A 22,322-nucleotide genomic window follows, 5' to 3' on the forward strand; every position below is an offset into this window, starting at 1 on the left:
CGCTACATGGTTCTCAGGCCTCTTTCCTAGCATTGTGTTTGCTAGCTGAGCAACTCCATCAAAGAGTGAACGCCCCCAATTCCTCAATTTAATCCCTGGCATCTCCAGTTTAGAGCATTCTATGGGAAAGGCTTGCACTGGAGACCAAAGAAAGCGGCTGCCAATCAAAAGTAGGCCACAGTTCACACAAACCAGTGATAGCATGGGCAAGTTCAAACAAAGTTAGAACTGCTCCACCCATTTAAAATCTCCTGTAATGTAGCCAATTAACCCTTCAGATGCAAGCACTTCTCAGAGTTTGCTTTTTATTTTATTTTCAGTGATAGGTCGGTCATGTAACCTAGAATGCATGATATTAAGAATATATTTATTTATACCCCGCTGCCATTTTCCCCTGACAGGAATGAAAGCAACTTACAGATAGAAACAAGAACCACTAAAAACATACAAAAGAAAAACAATATCTGAAAAACAATTAAACATGGATACAATTAAAAACTATACAAACACCTGAAATCCAAAAGGAACTAGATACTTGGAATAGGATAAAACTCTCCTGGTCAGGCAGAATGGCTGCAAGCAAGATGTGTATATTACCAAAACTTCTATTTTTATTCCAAAATGTCCCAGTGATTAGAGGAAGTGCAATATTTAAAAATTGGCAAACAATTCTCTCTAAATTTATATGGCAAGGTAAAAGACCAAGAATTAGATTTAAACTGCTAACGGACAGAAAAGACAGAGGAGGATTCTCGGTCCCAAATCTGAGACTGTATTATGAAGCCTCGTGCCTTTGTTGGCTTAGAGAATGGGTTATCTTAAAAAACACAGATCTGCTAGATTTAGAATGCTTCGATTTAAGATTTGGTTGGCATGCTTATCTCTGGCAGAATAAGGAAAAGGTGCATAAAGGCTTCTCAAACCACATTATTAGAGGAACATTGTTAGAAGCGTGGGAAAAGAATAAAAAACTACTGGAAAAAAATACCCCCTGGTGGCTATCCCCTATCAACATATTAACTATCAAAAAAACAAACATGGAAGGTGAGAGATTGACCTATGAAGACCTCCTGGAAAGATCGGAAAGAGGATGGAAAATTAGATCTTATGAAGAGTTAAAAAGCAAATTAACAGGTTGGCTGCAGTATCATCAAATTAATGCCTTATGGAAGGAAGATAAAAAGATTGGAATGAATGAGAAAAAATCAAAGTTCCAGGTAGAGATAATAGAAAGTAAAACTAAACTGCTATCTAAAATGTATAATCAGCTATTAGAGTGGGACACCAAGGACGAAGAGGTTAAGGAGGTTATGGTAAAATGGGCAATAGACATTGGATATAATTTGGATTTTGAAAAATGGATGAAGTTGTGGACTAAAGGAATGAAATTTACAGCCTGCACTGCCCTCAGAGAAAATATGGAAAAGATTATATATCGTTGGTACATCACCCCTATGAAATTGCAAAAATGTATAAGACTGGCGACAAAAGGTGTTGGAAGTGTAAATCTAAAGAGGGAAGCTTCTACCACATGTGGTGGAAATGTGCAGAAGTTAAAAAATTTTGGGATTCCATCTACAACGAACTAAAGAAAATACTTAAATACACCTTTGTCAAAAAGCCCGAAGCCTTCCTTCTGGGAATGATCGGAGAGGAGATTAAGAAAGAAGATTATATAATGTTCCAATATGCAACTGTAGCTGCCAGGATTCTGTTAGCACAAAATTGGAAAACCCCAAATACCCCGACCGTTAAAGATTGGCAAATTAAATTATTTGAGTATATGGATCTGGCAAAAATGACGCAGAACATTAGACAGCAAAAAGGTATAAGGTTTATCGACAATTGGTCTAAATTCATAACATATATGAAAACAAATTCTAGAGATATAAAAATCACAGTAGGTTTAATATAACCCTTGCGATGTGTTTACGTTAAAAAATGAAAAACTGCAGAATGGATTTAATATTCACATAACCCAAAACCGAGATGGAGGGAAGTCAAACACTATTTATTGTTAGTTAATGTTTGTTTTTTGGTTGGTTTAGGTGTTTTGATTTGGTTTATGTCTTCCTTTCTTTTCCCCCCTTTTTTTTCTTTTTTTTTCTCTTTTTGGTATGTGTTGGCTATTTTTTTTCTTTCTTTGCTGTTGTTTGGTTATAGAAAATGAATAAAAAGAAGTTAAAAAAACAACAACTATGTACTTTCTTATTAATAATACTTAATCAGTACATCTTCAATTCCCTGTTCAGAGCCCCTGATGAATGCCGAAGAAACAGAAGTGCCAAATGCAAGACACTGAGGCAAATGGAAGGAGCTACCTGCCACCCTGGAAAAAAAACACTGGAAGGTATGGCACAAACCCAAGACACGCCCAGGACGGGCCTGGAGTCGTCCTACTCTCATCCAAGGAGGAGCATTCATGGTACGTGGATCGTTAGAGGATAGTGCTCAGTGTCAGACAAGGATCCGAGAGACCAGGAGTCATAGCTGCACTCAGCCATGAAGCACACACGGGCCAGTCTCTGCCTCTCAGCCTAATTTACCCCACGGGGTTGTTGTGGGGATTAAATGAGCGGAGAACCATGTATACCACATTGAGCTCCTTGCAGGAGAAGATGCGATAGAAATGTAAAATGGATCTATTGGGCCCTTCTCTGGAGAAGCCTTCCTTTAAATGCTGCCTCAGCTGAGGCATACGTCAATTTTATAGTGCCTGGAGAAAGGAGATGGAGCAGCCTTTGTAGCCATCAGTGGATTTCCAGCAAGGAGATGTTAGTGGGAAAGTAGAAGACCTACTAAGGAACAGATGGTGGTTATTATGTCCTATGTAAAACCTCAGAATTCAAAGAAGGTGTACTTTCTTTTTCCCATGACTGTATTCGCCCTCTCAGAGGGATGAGTGGGCTTAGGGCAAAAGGAATGGAGAACAATTTCCTATAAAGGCTGAAATAAAGAGTAAGAAAATAGATGAAGGAAAACCATGTTAGCTGAAGAAGGAATCTCTACTCAGCGAGGCAGGCAAAGGGAGGGGGAAGAGTAGGAAGAATACAGCACTTCCACGAATTCTAGGCCCCGTCTTGCCTAATCCATGGCTGTGGTGGAGGCCTCACATATACCATTGAGAATGACCATACACATCATTGGAGAACCCTTTAAGCAAGTGAAGTAAAAAACTAATTTGACATGGCACAGCATGTCCATATTTGAAAACAGCTAGCTCAGCTATATTTTGAACCATAGGGCAGGTTCCTCCAAGGGCCAGGAGGACACCAGTCTTCCAAATAACCAAGGTGCCTGCATTGGAGCCTTTGTGCAAGGAGGAAAAAGGGCACTGAAGGGACAGCTGCACACAAACCTGCAGTGTGCTCCTGAGAGACTATCCATGCAATGCCACACCTTCATTTTCATGGCAAAAGAAAGGTAGCATGCAAATGTACAAGTATCTAATTATACATTAATTTTTTGCCATATGTATGCATGCAACTTTAGAGAAGGGCATTCAACTTATTTTCCAGCTGAGGGCCTCATTTCCTCATGAGCAACCACCTGGGGGCTGCTTGTGGCGGGCAGGGCCAAAGGAGGTGAGAAACAGTGTGATTTTTACATTTGTACAGTAGGCTACACCACACAGCTCTGCATCCAGGCAAGCAAGAGGCTGGTTTTTACCATTCAAGAACATGCAAAAGCACTTGAGGAGGGAGTGCAGCAGGGCTGGTGAGAAATGTGGAACGGGGAGGGCTGCGTGGCTTGAGTAGAGTCCCAATGGCCGAGGCCTGGGAAGGCACAACTGACCCCCCAGGCCTAAGGTTCCCCACTTCTGCTTTAATATTTATTTATTTATTTATTTAAAGGCAGAAAAGGGGAGTATAAGATTCAACCACAACAGGATTTTCATATTCAGTTTTCCAGCGGTAGGTTTTTCTAGTCTACCTAAACGTTTACATACAAAAAAGTTATTAAAATTTTTTTTTATTAAACCTCTGTACAGAAGCATCAATATGTATGTACAGCAAGTTCAAATATGGGACATTACTAAAAAGAAAGAAGAAAGAAGGTAGTACTAAAAAAAATCTGACCCACATAAATTACTTATAAAACTCTTCAAAAAGGGCAGGGATAATTGTGAAACAACCCCTGATTATTCCCATTTCATTGCTACAATTTTTCTATTTTAAATGAAGGGGAAACCATGTAAAAGGTTGAGAACCTTTCAAAAACTACTGAGAATAAACTGGTTTACAGTGATGCAGAAAGCACAGACAAAATCCTCCAGTTGCCGCTGCTCTAACTTCACAAGTCAAACAGGGTCAGAAAGATTAACTCATATTCAGGAAACATTTTCAGAAAAGTTAACTCACTTGGTAGCACTTTCTTGTATTAGCAGAAACATTGGTTTTAGGCAGCAACAGACTCTGAAGTCAAAATGGAAGCTCTGTACACTGCACTTTTTAAAACAAGTAACATAATTATAGGAGGAACAAAGCAGGAGCTTTCAATGTGTCTGTTCTTACTTGGTCATTATTTATAAAGTAAGTACAGAGTAGTATCCAAAGTTAATTGGCCAGTCGGTTTCTTTTGGGTGCAACCATGCTGCAGTAGTAATAGGGCACCTAGGAGGAAGCCTTCTTGCTTTTCTGCTGGTTCCTAGGAGAGTTCTTTAGCACACTTCTTATTCGGAGGTAAATCCCAGTAGATTCAGCCATATTGTCAAATTCAAAAGGTGTTATTCCAGCAGCGAATTTGCTCATGTCAGGGACAGGGCTGGCATTTTTGGACACCTCAGCACTGATGACCACAGGAGAGTCACTGTGGCTTACCCTGGACACTGAGGTTGAGGGGCAGTTCTCAACACTGCCTTCAGAATCCATGGGATTCAGTTCTTCATTGTCTGTCAAATCAATCAGTTCATCACCTGAAATCTGTTTCTTTTCAGACTCTTCTGCTTTGAGTACCTGTTCACTGTTGTCTGAAGTCCCAAGTTCCAATACATCCAGCTTCTTGCATGTTATTTCTTCTGGGAAAATGTCTGACTCAATTCGAGACGGTGATGAGGCTACAGAGTTTCCTGTTAAAGGATTCTCTCCAGGTATGTCAGAGTCACTGTTTGCACTATCTGCTTGCTCCAGGGCTGCCCAAATGAGGCGCTGCTGCTCCTCAAGCTCTTCCAGAGTCAAAGTGTCTTCATCCATAGCAGAGCCCTCTGCTCTCAGTGGAGCAGAATCACTGGAAGGAGTCAAAGGTGGAGTATCACGGGTAACTGGTAGGGGAATACATGGAGGAAGCCGAGGAGGGGTAATGTTGGGGGGAGTACACGGAGGGGTCCCACGTGGCAATGGGGGAGGAGTGGCGTTCAGTGGTGACCCTGGAGGCAGTGGAGGTTGGAACTGGAAGCTATCATAACCAGGAGAACTGTGTGGAGCTTCAAAGTCTGAAATCAGAAAAAGAGCAACTGTTAGTAAGCATCCCTATCCCTATCTTGTTTTCAATGGAAGCTGGTATACAGGTGTGGTGGATCATAATTTTTAATAGGGATGGGAAGAAGGAAGTTTTAAAGCTAATTTATGAACTATATTTATTGCACAGGTTTATTAGTATTGAAAGGCTTACCAGAATCCATCTCCATGTCAGCTGACAATACTTCAGCACTGTTTCCTTTCTGTCTTTTTGGATGATGAGCGTTCTGGTGAGATGAAGATCTTTTATTGCTGGACTTTGGGCTTGACTAAAGAAATATCACAAAGGAACAAGAGAGATTAAGAGTATTCAACATGATTATGAAGATACATTCATGGAAGGTGCTCATGTGCTCTGTGGGCCACAGCCATGGAGAAGAAGGCCTCACAGGGTCACTTTCTCTGAGCTTTCAATGTTTATTTTTTTAAGCATTTAAACAAAGGCAATTTCCATCCCTTTTCCTTACTGCTTCTGACTTCCAGAAGTCTGGCCAATGATTCTAAAGGTACCAAAAGAACTGGAAAGCACTTGGAAATTTATATACTGTACACTGCTTGGATTTAGGTTTGTTTTAAAATGTATGTATGTATGTATTGCTATTTTGCAAAATAAATACTAAGAACTGCCTCCAGCATTCTCTGTCTGCTAACATAAAGCTCTTGCACTAGCAGATGGGCAAGTTTTAATGTTGCATAACCAAGGACTCTATTGTGCAGCACATTATCAGCAACCTGCTGAGCACTCTCTTGCACAACATTCTGCTGGTGCAAAACATTACATCAGCAGAACAAGTATTCCTCTAACTTATGCTACACTGGATACAACCCTAAATCTAAATCTGCCCACTAATATTTCTGATTATAGAACTGCACACTCTTTATTCACATTATCATAGGTGGTTAAAATGGTTCGAAAGAGTTCAAAGCAACCAACTGCCATATCTTGAAAATATGTTCCCATCAGGGACCCTAGCTCTTATGTGATTTATGTTAACAGATTTCAATAACTCCTATTGCACTCTTCAACCCTGAAAGGGATCCTAGAGACAGGCTAATGGAAAAGTAACTAATTGAAACTAATGAGCAAAATATGACATAAAGACACCAGAAGACAAGTATCAAACATGGCAACAATCTACAGAAATGTACACCTTTTACCTATGTATGCTTTTTACTATCATAAGTTAGAGAATTCTATGCAGAACTAGAAATATGATTGTTAACTGGAAACATCAATACACACAGCTTTCACAAGCACATTTAAATATAGTCACCGAAAGATAGGTAGAAAGATAGTGGGCAAAGATATCCTTCTGCTGACTGGGCTGAAGGGGTACGGAACCAAACATCCTCCATTCCTGCAGGAATATAAATACAGTAAAAGAAGATGCTGATCAACGTGCAGGACTAGAAAACTTGCTTGCATATATGTGTTTAGCAAAAAGAGGAAGAAAGCAAAGAATGAACTGCAAGAAAAATATTTAATAAATGTGTATTCCAAACACAGAATAAATGTGTATTCCAAACACAGAATTTACAACAGGTGAGGACATAACATATCAATACAAATTAAAAACAAGACAATACAGCTTAGAATATAAAAACATTGGGAGCTGAAATACCAAGCTAGTGTTAAAAAGTAGCACAGACTAAAATGCACATGAAAGGTCTGCATGAAAGAAACCAAAGAGGAAACCCCTCCTCAGGAAGGGAGTTCCAGAGTTGAGGAACCACTGTCAAAAAGGCCTGGTCCATGGTACCCACCAACCAGATCTGTATTAATGGTGGGCCAGAGGAGAGGGCCTTTGAGGACCATCTCAAGGCCAGGGCAGTTAGCTGTGTTGGTCTGCCGTAGTCAAAACAAAATTTTAAAAAATTCCTTCCAGTAGCACCTTATAGACCAACTAAGTTTGTTATTGGTATGAGCTTTTGTGTGCATGCACACTTCTTCAGATACAGGCCAGGGCAGTTCATGTGGAAGCAGGGAGTCCCTCCAAATAAATTTTGAAAGGACTGTCAGATACAGATAACGTGTAAAAGAAATTCATATGTCACTCTTTGGAGGAAGGAGGTGATGAAAGTGTAAAACTAGTCACTTACATCTGTTACTCCATTCGGAGTGGACATATTAAAACCTGGATAGTTTATCAACTTAGAGACATCATAAGTGACACGCCAATTCTGTTGGTAATATTCTTCTGCCTCTGTTTCACCACCAGGAGATGCTGTAACAAAACACCACAAATAGTTACTGATACTATTGACAAAAGAGGACTTGGCACATATAATGGTGAGCGCTTGTTGCTTCTAACCACTTTGACAACAGGGTGCTGGAATGCACAGATTCTGTGATAAGAAGCAAAACAACATTGTATAATTAATCACAAAAGAAATAACCAGTCATTTTTTATGCACCACATATTCAGAACTGAAAAATTTAGCACCACTCCACCAGAACCCCAAGATAAGCCACCCAAGCTTGGGTTACGGTACTTATTTAAGGTTGTAGTCAATGCTAGTCCTACTCAGAAAAGACCCATTAAAATTAATGAACATGACTTAGGCACACTCATTCCAACAGGTCTACTCTGAGTAGGACTTAATTGATTACAAATCTAGCAATTAAGTCGAAGTTCCCACAATACAGGAATCTCAATCAATGCATCCATAGATTTGTTCCAATGAATTTTAGTAACAATGGAACTTTTTCTGAAAACATGGGGGGGGGGTGCCCTAAGCCACACACTCGTCTTATCACACATATAATAACTGTTTATTATCGTATTTGGACTTACAAACCACCCCAAACAATCCCAGGGGGAGGGGTGTTTCAGGTTTCAAATAAGTACAGTATCAGGTTTCAAATAAATACAATGTACATTAAAATCAGAAAATAAAATGAGAAAAACACCCAATATTAGAACAGCACAGAACAAGAGGACAGACATCTACTCAACCAAAGCACTGGGTAAAAAGTTGTGTATTCACCAACTGTTGAAAATCTTATGTGTCGTTCCAACAGCTTAAATTGGACTGCACAGTGGCCTGATAACCAGTGCAGATCTTTCAAGGCCAGCCAGAATGTGTATACATCCACCAGCAGCTTCACTAGTGTATTCTGCACTAGCTGCAGCTTCCGAATGATCTTTAAGGGTAGCCTGACATGGACTGGGACGTGACCATGGATCACTGTGATAAGTTATCCCTTTCAAGGAACAACATAACACTGGGTCTCAAATGACATAGAAGGATAACGTAGTACCCACCAAGCTACACACCTGGTTCTTCCAAGGGAGTACATGCATCTCCCTATTGCTGAACTTTAGAATTGACAACAGAGATTACTTTCATGTCTGTATTCAGCTTCAATTTATTGGTTCACACCCAGCCCTTCATTACCTCCAGGCAATGCTCAAACACCTGAACTGGCACTCCTGATTCAGATGGAACATGGAAATTGAGATGGGTGTCATCAGCACACTTGACATTTCACTCCAAACGGCCTGGTGACATCTACCAGTGACTGGTATGGATGTTAAAAAGCACAGGGGGCAAGAGACTGACCCCCCCCCCCGGGAACCCCACTCGTGAGCTCAGTGTGCTGAGTAATAGTCCCCCATTGCTGCTGTCTAAAATCGGCTTTGAAGGTAGGAATGGAATCACTGTACAACAGTGCCCCCAATTTCCAACCCACAAGTCGTTTGAGAAGGATGCTGTGGTCAATAGTATTGAAGTCAAAAAGAATCAACAAGGTTGCACTACCCAGTTCCTTTCCCAAGAAACCAGGCTGGCCAAGGTAGTTTCAATGCCTTGAATTGAATTGGGTCCAGATAATCTAATGGTATTACAGAATTTCAATTATTATTGGAAAGAATCAATAGGCAAACATCTCATATAACAGGCTGTAACAATAAACAACACTATTTTAACTATTTTCTTTACAGTCAGAAACCAGAAAGGTGGAACACTTTTCAAAGTCAAAAGCCAAATACAGTGGTGCCACGCAAGACGAATGCCTCGCTAAACGAAAAACCCGCAAGACGAAAGGGTTTTCCAATTTTTTAGCGGCTTCGCAAGACGAATTTCCCTATGGGCTTGCTTCGCAAGACGAAAGCCCATAGGGAAATCTCCGGGGACAGCGGGGAAGCGCTGCGCGCCTTCTCCTCTGTTCCCGGACCTGTCCTGAAGGCTTGCGGTGGGAGGTCCGGGAACAGAGAAGGCGCGCAGCGCCTCTCCTCTGTTCCCGGGGCTTGCGGTGGGAGGAGGGTTTTTCCTCCCCACCGCCAACATTCAGAAGGCTGTTCTGAAGGCTGGCGGTGGGAAGAAAAGCCCTTCTCCCCCGCCAGCCTTTAGAAGAGTTCCCCGCAGGGCTCTCCAAGCTGCGGATAGCAGCCTGCTGCCCCTATCTGCAGCTTGGAGAGCCCTGCGGGGAAGTCCTGCAGGGCTCCCCAAGCTGCAGATGTCTGCCCCGCGCGAGGGGCGCTCTGCTTCAGCAGCCCTGCAGGAACTCTTCTGAAGGCTGGCGGCAGGAGAAGGGCTTTTCTTCCCACCGCCAGCCTTCAGAAGAGTTCCCCGCAGGGCTCTCCAAGCTGCGGATAGCAGCCTGCTGCCCCTATCCGCAGCTTGGAGAGCCCTGCGGGGAACTCTTCTGAAGGCTGGCGGTGGGAAGAAAAGCCCTTCTCCTGCCGCCAGCCTTCAGAAGAGTTCCTGCAGGGCTGCTGAAGCAGAGCGCCCCTCGCGCGGGGCAGCAGGCTGCTATCCGCAGCTTGGAGAGCCCTGCGGGGAAGTCCTGCAGGGCTCCCCAAGCTGCAGATGTCTGCCCCGCGCGAGGGGCGCTCTGCTTCAGAGCGTCCCTCGCACCGGGCAGCAGGCTGCTATCCGCAGCCTAGGCAGCCCTGCAGGAACTCTTCTGAAGGCTGGCGGCCGGAGAAGGGCTTTTCTTCCCACCTCCAGCCTTCAGAAGGCTGTTCTGAAGGCTGGCGGTGGGGAGAAAAGTCCTTCTCCCCTCCCCCGCCAGCCTTCAGAAGAGGTCTGGGGACAGACTGAAGGCGGTCTCCCTAGGAACGCATTAATTGATTTTCAATGCATTCCTATGGGAAACCGTGCTTCGCAAGAAGAAAAACTCGCAAGAAGAAAAAACTTGTGGAACGAATTAATTTCGTCTTGCGAGGCACCACTGTAATGGACAGGTATCCTCTTATTATGAAAAAATAAAACACATTTGCAGTAAGGTAATGAGGGCCGTTCTCACCACTAAACTTACCTTTTCCATCATAGAGTGTTAGTCCAGATTTTTCCATTTCTGCCTCCTTGAGCCAACCTGGGGGATAGCCCAGTTGCCGCATTCGATAGATGAAAGGAGGAAGAGTCTTATCAGTGACACCAAGTGCATCCTGAAGTTCCTCACTGCAATAGGACAAATGACATCCTGTTAGAAATATGAAGGGGCTGAACAACCCTATTTGGGGAAGTTGTCTGCTACATTTTAAGAAAACAAACAAGAGAGATTTGTATCCTGATGGAAAACTTAAGGTCACGCTGGAATTATACAAGAAAGCTGCAGAATTGTGTCCAGCTTGAATATATTTGCCTGTTGTTACATATAAGTGACTGATTTTCATGAATTTCATGAGTATGTTCTTTTCCATTAATTGTTATAATAATGTATAAAAATAATAATTTATTATTTATACCCCGCCTATCTGGCTGGGTTTCCCCATGTTACTCCCATACTAGCCAGGTCTTGATGAAGCTTTATTGCTAAGGGTTCCAAAATTACAGCAAGTACTCTTTTTTAACAGTTTGCAATCCTTGAAGCAGTTTTATTTTCTTGGTTCTTTTTCTGGTTGTTTGACAGTAGAGAGATCTTTCTGACGGGTGAACACTGCCGCTCCTCCTTTGGCCCATTCTCCTATTTCGCGCTATTTGAGATACGATGTACACCTTCTATCTGGGTTCTTTTTCTGGATCTTTGCTATCTTGTTGTTCTAGATATTCAGCTATCTCAGGAACTAGTGCTGCTGGTAGATTTGTTCTCTGAGATTTGCTGCTGAGAATGTTGAATTTCCTGTAGTGACTACCAGATGGAAATGAAAAGCCCAGTGATATCATATTCCTGCTTCTTGCAACTTGAACATTACTGGACACAATTCTATTTTATTCTGTTTCCAGAGATAAATTCTGAAGCACTGTAACTGGGTGATTTTCATATTCTTCCTTTCACATTTGTTAAAAGCTATCCAAATCTTGTCCTTTTTGAATTGGTGAAAGCACTTAACAGTGCCTCACAGACTGATAGTGCTCTGTGAGCTCTCTCTTGTCCCCAAAGGTACTCCAGTGCTTTTTTCTTTAAAAAAAAAAAAGTTTAGGGGTACTCTCATTTTCCTACTCATATTGAAATACTGCCGCTCAATGAGGCCAAACTTAAATTCACTAAATGTTTAGGGGTATGTGTACCCCTGCGTTCCCCCCAGAAAAAAAGCACTGAGTAGCTCTTAGGTGGGTATCACACTTTTGAATTACTGAAATATGAAGTCCATAATACTGTCTCCTTCTGCCCCCTCTTTAATGACTCTCACATGTAAAGTAAGCTTTCGGGCTCTGTTTTCCACCTCCTCCAGCTTAGATTTTGTATCATTTTCTCGGAGGAGCCGCTTCAATTTTTTTCATCTAAGTGTACCAGATCCATTGCTGCTGAGATGGTTTCGGTGGTGCCAGCAAATTTCTCCATTATTGCATCTGCCATTCTTTCCAAAGGGGTTATCAGCTCCTTCCATGTCTCCACAATCATGGTTTTAAGTGAAATATGCTGTGCTGCAAATTCTTCTATGAGTATTGTGTCTAAGTCTTTTCCTGCTGCAGCTTCAACTGTTTTAGGTGGGGCAGGCACCTCGCCTTACTTGTAGTCCACACCTTGCTTTTTCTTTCAGCATAAAAAATTGCACTCCGCTTGTCTTGGGTGTGACCATGAGGCCGCTGCAGTGGGCCTTGAAGTCTTAGGTGCAGACCTGGGTGGAGCCACTGCAGGTGCAGATCTTGGTGCTAGTAGCAAATATTGAAATGAGAGTGAGAAAATTTTTTTAAAGGTCTTTTCAATATTCGGTTAGATTTAGTAAAAATCAGGTACCTGAGGGCAGGAGTTCTGAGCCATCCAGTCCCTGCCCCCATGTTTTCAGCTTTCTCCAACTTTGTGCCTTCCAGATATTTTGGACTACAAGTTCCATCAGCACCAGCCAGCACAGCTATGCTGGTCCGTGCTGATATGAGTTGTAGTCCAAAGCTTTCAAAGAGCACCAGGTTGGGAAAGGATGGTTTATATTCAGTGAGAGAGAGAAAATACCTAATTATTCCTGGTTTGAACCTTCCAAACCTTTCTTCAACTTCTTCTGCATGGTACCGCTGTTGGAAGTTTTGGTTTCCTGCTTCCCCACAAGCATCCATAAACTGCTTCCTTTTTTCACTTATACGGGCAGCATTTCGTGGCTAAAATGTAGTTAGAGGGGGGAAATCAGGACAATACCAGCTACCAAGTTACACATACAAATTCCCTTGATTCACCTGTGGAATAACAGTCTGCCTAGTACTATACAGAGTTGGACTATTTGATACTTAAAAGTTTTGGCCTTACAGAGGATATATGTTGCTGAATACAATTGTTTAAACTTGTTTTTTAAAAGACCCTAGAATATTTTAATAGGGACATACGTAGCAAAATATGTGTCTTAAGATATAAAACATATCAACAATATTCAAATGGATTATACAGCTTTATCAAAACTCAACTGAATCCTTTCAAATTAATCTATATCTGATTATCAATGTGCTCTGAGGACAGAACATCAGAAGGAATATTTTACCTGTGGACAATCTTTCATTTGGTGGTCTTCAGAGCCACAATTGAAGCAGTGAGATTTTGGCCTGCTTTATAAAAGTAAACAGTTTATAACACTAATATTTAATACTGACTTAACAAATATGTGGGTCCATTACATATTTCCAACAGCCTTTTTAAAATGTCACCCATATGCCTAATATACCAAACCCAGTTGTGACAGCACAGAAGAATGCAGGAGGAAGTATACTAACAGCAATGTCATCTTAACATTTTAAACATTTTGTGACTATGCTACAACAGCCTGACAAATAAATAAAGTAGTATGTAGTGGAAATTTGGATGTTGGAAAGAAAAAGAAAAAAAGTGCTCTGATCCAAGACATAATAGTTGGACTTCTTGTTATGGACTTTGTGGTTTTGTGCTCCTTCTTTCTCTTGCAACCCCTCCCACAGACCAGAGCGCAATTTGCCATGACACCCAAAGCAGGTGGAAACGGTGTGCCTGAACCACGGAAGCCCATTTTAAAGTGTGGCTTCCAATTCAGGTTTGAAGGGAAACCATGGTTTGTGAGAATCAGGAAGTGTGAGAGGAAACTGAATGGGTCACTGCATGAACTACTTAAAAGTCTATCTTAAGATATGTCAAGGCACATGGCCCTCTCCAATTATAAAGCCGAGGACTAAAATTTTATTTTTAATTGTTCATGAAATGTTGGCTCAATCTATTATTCTAATGCCCTACTTGAGGACTCATCTAGTTAATTCTTAATGAAAGTTAATAAGCCTGTCTCCTAGCAGATTTTATCTGTGTTTCTATCAAATTAAAGGGGGGGGGGAATGGAGTTTTACGAGAGTTATGAGCAGGAAGATGGACAGCGAGGTCTGAGTAGCTCTTGCTAACCTGGTGTCCTCCAGCATGGCTGTGCTGGCTGAGGTTGATGACAGCTGTAGCCCAAAACGTCTGGAGGGCACCAGGTTGGCAAAGACTGCTATAGTTATTTTGGATGTGCCTGAATAAGGTCTTCAAAGCACCCAGAACATTCCAGCTCCCTCTTCCCCTATACTTTTGGTCATAAGAGGCTGCACTTCACACTTAATATCACAAATGCTTTAAAAGTGGCAAGCTGTTACATCATGAAGGGTGCTCTTTATGTCAGCAATTTAATCTGCACTTTGCTCTCATTCTAAGTCATATCCATTACTTATCAACCACAGCACATTTCAGTTTTTTAACTAGAAATTTTCATAGATTTAGAGAAATACAAACCTTTTAGGCTTTACTTGTATCTCCTGTCCATCTAGAGAAAGAATCTGCGTGAAAACTTGCTGGTATCTTAAGAGTTCAATAAGGAATTGCCATTGTAGAAAACAGAACAACTGAGGTTTACGTGTCTGTGTATGCATGATGGCTATGACCCAGAAGTGTTTTGGTATAAATTGTTATTACAAAGTTTAATTTTGTTTGTTTTTTGCTTAAGAAAGGTAAGATGAGACTCATAATCAATACCATGAAGGCAAGATTCCGCTTGAAAGGATGGCTCCACCATTGTTGAAAGCATGCTATCTTTTAATAGTAGGATTTAGCCTGATCAGTGTAGCGTGTCAGCTGCCTGACTCCACTATTGAGAAATATAGCATGGAAGCCCAATAGCATCTTTAAGCAGAGCAGAAAATCCAATCACCAGAAATAATGTTTCACCAAAAAGGGCATGCCCTGTAACGTATGACACCACAATTACGTAGTTAATAGACTCAAAATATGTAGATTGAATCTGGTTTAGTACTGATTGGATTAAGTTGCAATGTTAGCAGGAAAAGAGGAGGACATTAAACTAAATAGGATACTTGGGTATTTCCCATCCATCTGTCAGCTGAGGGTTTTCATTTAATATAGGCTGCCCCAGTTTATCAAGACAAAAATTGGTAAAATAGAGAACACTTCCTACAACCTGTAGAAAGAGTCAAAAAGTGTCAGCATTTTATTAGATTGAAAGACAACATTCCTTTTTTAAAATGTACTTAAATATTTCACAAATATATATTTTGATATAATTAAGTACATTACAATAAAGGTTCTCCTGTTTTAAGGTTTTACAAACAAGATCTTACATCTTACACACCCATAACTAAAAAAAGCCCAGCCAATTAATATGAGTTACAACAACTTAACAATAATTAAATACAGTGAGAATTACATGGCTCTTTAAGCATCTTGTCAACCCTTTTCTAATGCTATGGTTCGGAAATCTAAAATGTAGGATTCAAGCACATACACCACAAAGCAAAGGCGTAACTTACACTAAAGGCCTCCTTGATTTTTTTTGATGTATTTGAGATTGTCACTTTATGGTCTTCTTCCAACATAAAACTAGAAGGCTAATAGAAAGACAAATCACATTTTGCGAAACTAAGATTATATTTATCAAACAACAAAGTATATAATTATGAGTGTTCTCCTATATAACTCATTATGCCTGAACTCACTTCCAGAACACTTGTATCAGTAATAGGGAACCTGGTGCCCTCTAGAGGCTGTTGGGATTCCAATGCCATCTGTCCCAGCAAGCATGGCCTATTGTCAGGAATGATGGGCAACTCCAGAGTTGAGCAATATCTGGAAGGCAACAAGTTCCCCAGCCTACAGGATTCTTTAAAAAATTCTTGCATTTATATCCTAACTTTCTTCCATCAAGAAACTCTTCCCCCCTCCCCACCATCCCTTCAAATTTCAGCTAAAAATCCACTCTCTTTGCTTTCTCTGAAGTCTTTAGCTTAACCTCCTATAAGCATAGCGATGCCCTCTTCCACAAAGTGAACAGGGAAGGCCATGTGTGCACAGGTGCTCTGAGTGCACACTGGATGGACATAGCTCAGTGGCTGCTTTGGATGTAGTGGCATCTCAAGCGAAAAGGACTTCAGGTAGCAGGGCTGGGAAAGTCCCCTACCTGAGGCCTTGGGAAGCTACTGTTAGTCCTAATAGACAATACTGGGCTAGGTGGACCAATGGTTTGACTCAGTATTGCCTATCTTCACATGGAGCAGTGGCATCATACACTGTGCTACTGAAGAACATGACCAGTTAGCACATTGCAGCAGGACATTTTTGACAGACCAGTCATATGAATAGAAACATGTTATTTCTGGAAAATGTAGCTTATGTGCTTCTCTTCTTATGCTTTTAAGGAAACATGGTACACTTTTCATCAATAACAAAGGCTATTAGGGCTAGTCTACTACAATAGTAACAATGGATACCAATAAAAGAAAAGGTTTAGATCATTTCATTAATATATAAATACCTGTGGCTTAACATTGAAGTAGGTCTTGTCAGATTCAGCACTTTGTTGCTCCTCATATTTTTGAACTAAACAAGATATAAAATCTTCTATTTCTTGATGATATTGCCTATACAAGAATTTTCAAAATAGATATGCTGTCTTTTTTTGTTATAAAGCATCTCTCTCACAGACTGCTCTTACACACTGTTCAAGCTGAGGATTTTGTTCTGCAATTCTGCAGAAGGAAGAGCTTGTAGATCAAACTTTGAGGGGAAAGGTACAGGCATTTGTCCTATCCAGTGTTTTGGTAGCACTGCAGAAATTCAAAATTCCTTTCATGTTGCATACATTTTCTTTAAATATCTGTAGGGCAATAGCGTTCAACGTTTTTTAGGCTAGGGACTACAACGTACTATGTGGGAACTTTAATTTAATTTTTTTTTAAAACCCACATATGACTTATTTACCCAACCACCCAATGTTTCCAGTTCTCATTTGAACACACACATACACACAACCCCCCCTAAAAATTGGGGTACACAGCTACAGACATGACACACCTTATATTGGGGGACAGTAGTCTAGTGGGTTCTGACCCACCACCCAAAGCTCAATACTCTAGAAGGCACCCACGATACAAGCATTCTGAACTTAACCAATATAATATATATATACTTACTTTGAAACAGTATTGTTCATAAATAAAATTTGTAACAAAGGCCCATCAAGTTTAGAGTCGTCAATGGTAAGTCCACTAAAAAAAGAAAGCATAAAGCTACCATTACATTAGGTAGTAGCAGTTCAGACAGGCCCACATGCCCCTTTGACATAGTTTGGAAGTATTCTGACCACATTAAGATACTTTAATATATGTAGGGACACGGGTCACACTGTGGTCTAAACCACTGAACCTCTTGGGCTTGCCAATTGGAAGCTTGGCTGTTCGAATCCCCGCGACAGAGTGAGCTCCTGTTGCTCTGTCCCAGCTGCTGCCAACCTAGCAATTCGAAAGCACGCCAGCGTGAGCAGATAAATAGGTACCACTGCAGTGGGAAGGTAAACAGTGTTTTCATGTGCTCTGGCACTTGTCACGGTCATCTATGCGCCAGAAGTGGTTTAGTCCTGCTGGCCACATGACCCGGAAAGCTGTCTGTGGACAAACGCTGGCTCCCTTGGCCTGAAAGTGAGATGAGCGCTGCAGCCCCATAGTCACCTTTGACTGGACCTAACCATCCAGGAGTCCTTTACCTTAATATGTATATTTATTTATTTCTCTCCCCCACCCCCATTCTTAGTAATAAACTTTTCTCCTTACCGCAGTTTGTTAAGAATAGTGCATACTAAGCCAAAATTATTTTCTTTTGATTACATGCATACCTGAAGGAGCGTCTCCACCTCCATCATTCTGCCCGGACGCTGAGGTCCAGCGCCGAGGGCCTTCTGGCGGTTCCCTTATTGCGAGAAGCAAAGCTACAGGGAACCAGGCAGAGGGCCTTCTCGGTAGTGGCGCCCGCCCTGTGGAACGCCCTCCCATCAGATGTCAAAGCGATAAACAACTACCTGACATTCAGAAGACATCTTAAGGCAGCCCTGTTCAGGGAAGTTTTTAATGTGTGATATTTTAGCGTATTTTTGGTTTCTATGGAAGCCGCCCAGAGTGGCTGGGGAAACCCAGTCAGATGGGCGGGGTACAAATAAATTATTATTATTATTATTATTATTAGATTCTACAGCTTAATATTAGTGACGAAGTGTAAGCACTCTTCCCTCGTGACCACTCAATACAAACAAATGACAGGTATTTTCTGCTACATCTGAAGTAAACACCCAGAATCCATAAAACCATGCTGCTAGCTTAACGTGCTCAAGGAGGCTTTGTGCCCCACCCCATAAATGGAGCAGGTCAAACCACGTTTTAAAAACTACCTAACATTTTTAAAAGTACTAACATAAAGTATGAATTACATCATACATCTAAAACATGGCAAGCCAGTTTGGAACCTGAAAGGGGTTCCACAAGCAATTTATGCTTTGGCATTGTGTGGGTGGGTTGGAATCACACAGGGCATGCCCAAATCCTTACACATATCTAAAGTGCCTCTTTGGAGCCTATCTACTTTTAAACAATGTACTGTACTAAACATCACAGATGATGAAGCAATTTACACATACCTTGGTCGAGTCAGCATATTCAATTTTCTTCTGAGTTCATGATGTTAATTATTTGTTAAGGAATTTCAAGTCATGCTACTATTTCAGAATAATGACTCTGGAATAATTTATGACTGCCCCTGTTCTGCACTCTCAATCAGTAATAATAATTAGAACCAGAGCTCCAGATGTAAGTTTATTTGACATATAAAAAGTAGGTATGAAAGTTAAAGTAAAGTACATTAGCCTCCTCACTTGTGAATCACAGAGTTGCTGAAACCCACTCATGGTACTCAATGTACATGAAGGAAGGAAGACATCACAAGGGAAGCCTGAAGATGGCAGAACTGAATGAATACATTGTCAAACGCTTCAGGCCACATCCTTCTAGGGCTGCTGACATTTATGTCACAGTTCTGCTAAAAGAAGAACTGTACCCCTCCCTGGTACAATTCATGCTTATGAACAGTGCCTTCTTCTTTGAAATCTGGTATCCTGTGCCCTTTAAAAAGCTGGACAAGTGATATATTCAACAGGTGCTGTTCTCCCCACCCCAGCTTTGTCATGTGTCCTCTGTGTGTGTGTGACCACAAAATAATTTGCAGAGGGACGATGACAAGCCAGTGTAATATAAGAGTGCTGGGTGTTCAAATCCATGCTCAGCTACGTTTGCTAGGTGAACCTGGATAATTCAGCACCTCATGTACTTCACAGGATTGTAGCCAAGGAGAAAAGGGGACAGGGGAGAACCATACACCACTTTGAATAGAAGGAATTTAAAAAGTCAGTGAGGCAGACTGCACGACATAGTGCTCAGAGTACTGGCCTAGGACTGGGAGGACCCAGATTCAAAGTCACACTCAGCCATGAAGGCCCCTGTGTGATCTTGGGCGGCCACTCTCTCTTGCAGTCTATCTTATCCCACAAGTTGTTGTGAAGATAAAATAGGTGGGGTGGTATGGGATGAAGTAGTATAAAATTAAATTTAAAAAATCACAGCAAAGTTCCAAGAGACAACTTTTCAAGTGCATAGCAGTATGTTGCAGCAAACACAAGACAGACAGGATCACCAGAGTGGAATTCTGGTCAACTTGAGGGGGCAGCAAATTGAATAAATTCAATTTATTATTGCATTTTTACTGCCATAAAGGAGAAGAAATGCTTGTGGGAGTTTCTGTCCAAAGTGTGAACATAACTTTGCCAGTCTTGTGTCTTATACACTCCAATAGGAGCAGGACAGGGTGAGAGTTTCATTGTTCCTGCTCTCCCTGAAGCACAGTGATGTGGGGTGGAAACTTTCTTCGGTGCCAGAAATAATTTCTCCAGTAACAGTGAATGGAGGCAAACTACAAATACATTATTAGGTAAGGCTGGCAGCTTCAACCTTCTTTGCACTGCTTATAGAATATATTCAGTTGGTTAGCTTTACTGCACACAGCCAAAGCAGCTTATGAAATAAAAGTAAAACAAATGTACTAAATTAGATCACTCTTTAGAGCAACTTTTGCCTGCCTGGTGCCCAGATGTTGTTGGGCTACAACTCCCAACACAGGGCAGCCAAACATTTGCTAATGCAAAGTACCTTAGCATTTACTTAAGTATCTTTTTGCAAAAAAACCTCATCCCCGCTCAGGCAGCAAAACGTCTTGGGCCGGGCTAACCCTGAAAACAGAGACTTGCGGAATAAGCTCTCGTGCTCCAGGGGGCCGGACTGTGTCGCTGCTGCAAGAGGCTAGTAGTCCCTGACACTTTCTGCAACTACAGCCGAAGCCCACGGAACTGAATCCACCGCAAGTTCGAGATTACAAATGGGGTGGGGAGGGGGTTACAAGGGCTGGGACCCCTTTGCGAAGATAGATAACAAGATGCCAAGAGCACACTGGGCGCCGGCGCGCCCCCCCCCCGCCCCTTGGAAGGAGGCTCCGCTCGGCCCCGTAACGGCCGGGAGGCGGAGGGGCCCCTCGGCCACGCCCAAGGCCTCGAAGGGCTGCCGCCTCTGGGCGGGGAGGGGAGGGGAGGGGGCGCCCCCAGGCCGGCCTGCTTCCCCCGCCAGGATATTCTCGGCCTGCAGCTCCCTGACGGTCTCCTGGCACTCCCTCAGCCGCTGGCGGAGCTCCTCCGTCTCCGCCCCGGCCTCCTCGAAGCGGGCGTGGGGCGGCTGCGCGGCCGGGAAGGGCGCCGCCTCGCCGGCGTCCAGCTGCTGGAAGAGCTCCTGGTCCCCGAAGTCCACCTCGGCCGCCATCTTAGGTCGGGGAGGGAAGGCGCCGGCCGCGCGTGGTCCGCCGGCCGCACGGCCAGGCGCTGCGGAAGAAGCTGCCGCCGGGCGGAGAGGAAAGGCGGCGAGAGGCCCCGGCCTCACCTCGGAAAGGGCCGCAGTTGCACGCAAGGCCTTCAGTCGCCAGAGCTCTTCGGGCAGGCGACTACAACTCCCACAATGCAGCGAGGCCGGACGGTACCCGCAGCCCCGAGGCCCGAACTTCACACTGGGAGAGCGGCTGGGGGCAGCGGTGCATGCTGGGATTGGCCAAGCACTTCCGCCCGATTCTCAAGCTTCCGGCAGCGCAGGCTGGCGGAGATTGACTCGCAATGGGGGGGGGGGGAGGAGGCGCAGCTCTTTTTGCTCAGCCTCTTCCTGTGTGCTTTTTCTTGCAGAGGTTTCTTGGTAGCTCGGCTAATATACTTGCGTAGCTTGGGTAGGAATTACTAACTTGTACAGCTAGGAGGAAAACGAGTCCCCCTTTTATCCATGTTCTCCAACGTACTAGCAGATGTCTTCACTAACAGAGTAGCTACAATCTCATTTTTCCAGTTCCTGGAAGTTTTCTTCCACAAACCTGAAGCGCATCACCACTTTCAGGAGTGGCAAAAAGCACAAAGAACCTGGTTACACCACAAGCAGGAACCAAGCAACTGACCCTCCTTTTCTCCCACTATTGTCAGGTCTCTCTCCTCATTAAAACATAGGGCAGCAACAGACCATCCAGGTTCAATCACTAGGCATGTTCTGATAGAGGTAGAAAAGATACCCTGGCTGAAACCCTGGCAAGCCACTGCCACTTAAAACGTGTTTAGCTTATTTTTTAGTTGCTGTTTGGTTAATAGTTTTACAGGTGATTTGTTTATGATATGACTTACGCTGTACTTGTGTTCTATTATGTTACTATTATGTTACAGTTATGTTTGTAAGCCACATTCCATTCAAATTAATCAATACATCTATATTTCTGGGTACAGAAAAGCATACAGTAGTCCATTGACGCAATCCATCCCTACCTCTTTCAGTTATTTCCCTTTGAATAAATTCCACAGAAGTCTGTGGGCTTCAATTTCAATTTTAATCAAACTTACTTTTGTAACACTATAGCATATGAAGCCCTTGGAACTATCGCAAGAGTACCTCTTGAGAAAAGGAGCATGAGAAGTCAATCTGGGGCAGACAGTATCAAAATTCTGCTACTGTTCCAGACCACCCATGCAAACTAGAATGCTAGCTTTGGGGAACAAGGGCTCAATAACTGAACAAGAATTATTGACAAGTGATTCTGTAAAGAGATTACCTATTGATTTTACAACACTTCTAGTGGTAGTTTCAGTTCTCTTCTTC

At 42.5% G+C, this 22,322-nt stretch overlaps 1 protein-coding gene and 1 long non-coding RNA gene across 3 annotated transcripts; one reads left to right on the plus strand and one right to left on the minus strand.

Annotated features, from left to right (window-relative positions):
- Positions 1-2,197: 2,197 nt before the first annotated feature.
- Positions 2,198-6,084, plus strand: LOC309330266. The gene is made up of 3 exons (XR_014151397.1): positions 2,198-2,425; positions 4,937-5,089; positions 5,587-6,084. It is a non-coding gene; the product is annotated as an uncharacterized lncRNA (long non-coding RNA).
- Positions 3,957-21,228, minus strand: ZCCHC8 (zinc finger CCHC-type containing 8). 2 transcript variants are annotated; one of them, XM_081841617.1, is made up of 14 exons: positions 20,775-21,228; positions 18,740-18,780; positions 17,247-17,321; positions 16,589-16,694; positions 15,588-15,665; positions 15,135-15,238; positions 14,557-14,622; positions 13,313-13,373; positions 12,796-12,938; positions 10,720-10,862; positions 7,557-7,681; positions 6,731-6,814; positions 5,611-5,725; positions 3,957-5,431 (listed from the first exon to the last, which is right to left on the minus strand). In XM_081841617.1, exons 1-14 carry the CDS (start codon positions 20,958-20,960, stop codon positions 4,614-4,616), a joined length of 2,145 nt encoding a protein of 714 aa, XP_081697743.1. In that variant the 5' UTR covers positions 20,961-21,228; the 3' UTR covers positions 3,957-4,613. The 2 variants fall into 2 exon arrangements, with proteins under 2 accessions (XP_081697743.1, XP_081697744.1); XM_081841618.1 differs by having other exon boundaries at positions 13,313-13,376; positions 20,775-21,221.
- Between the last annotated feature and the right edge of the window lie 1,094 nt (positions 21,229-22,322).

This window comes from Podarcis erhardii, assembly GCF_964252035.2.
Source record: "Podarcis erhardii genome assembly, chromosome: 15".
NCBI lineage: Eukaryota > Metazoa > Chordata > Lepidosauria > Squamata > Lacertidae > Podarcis > Podarcis erhardii.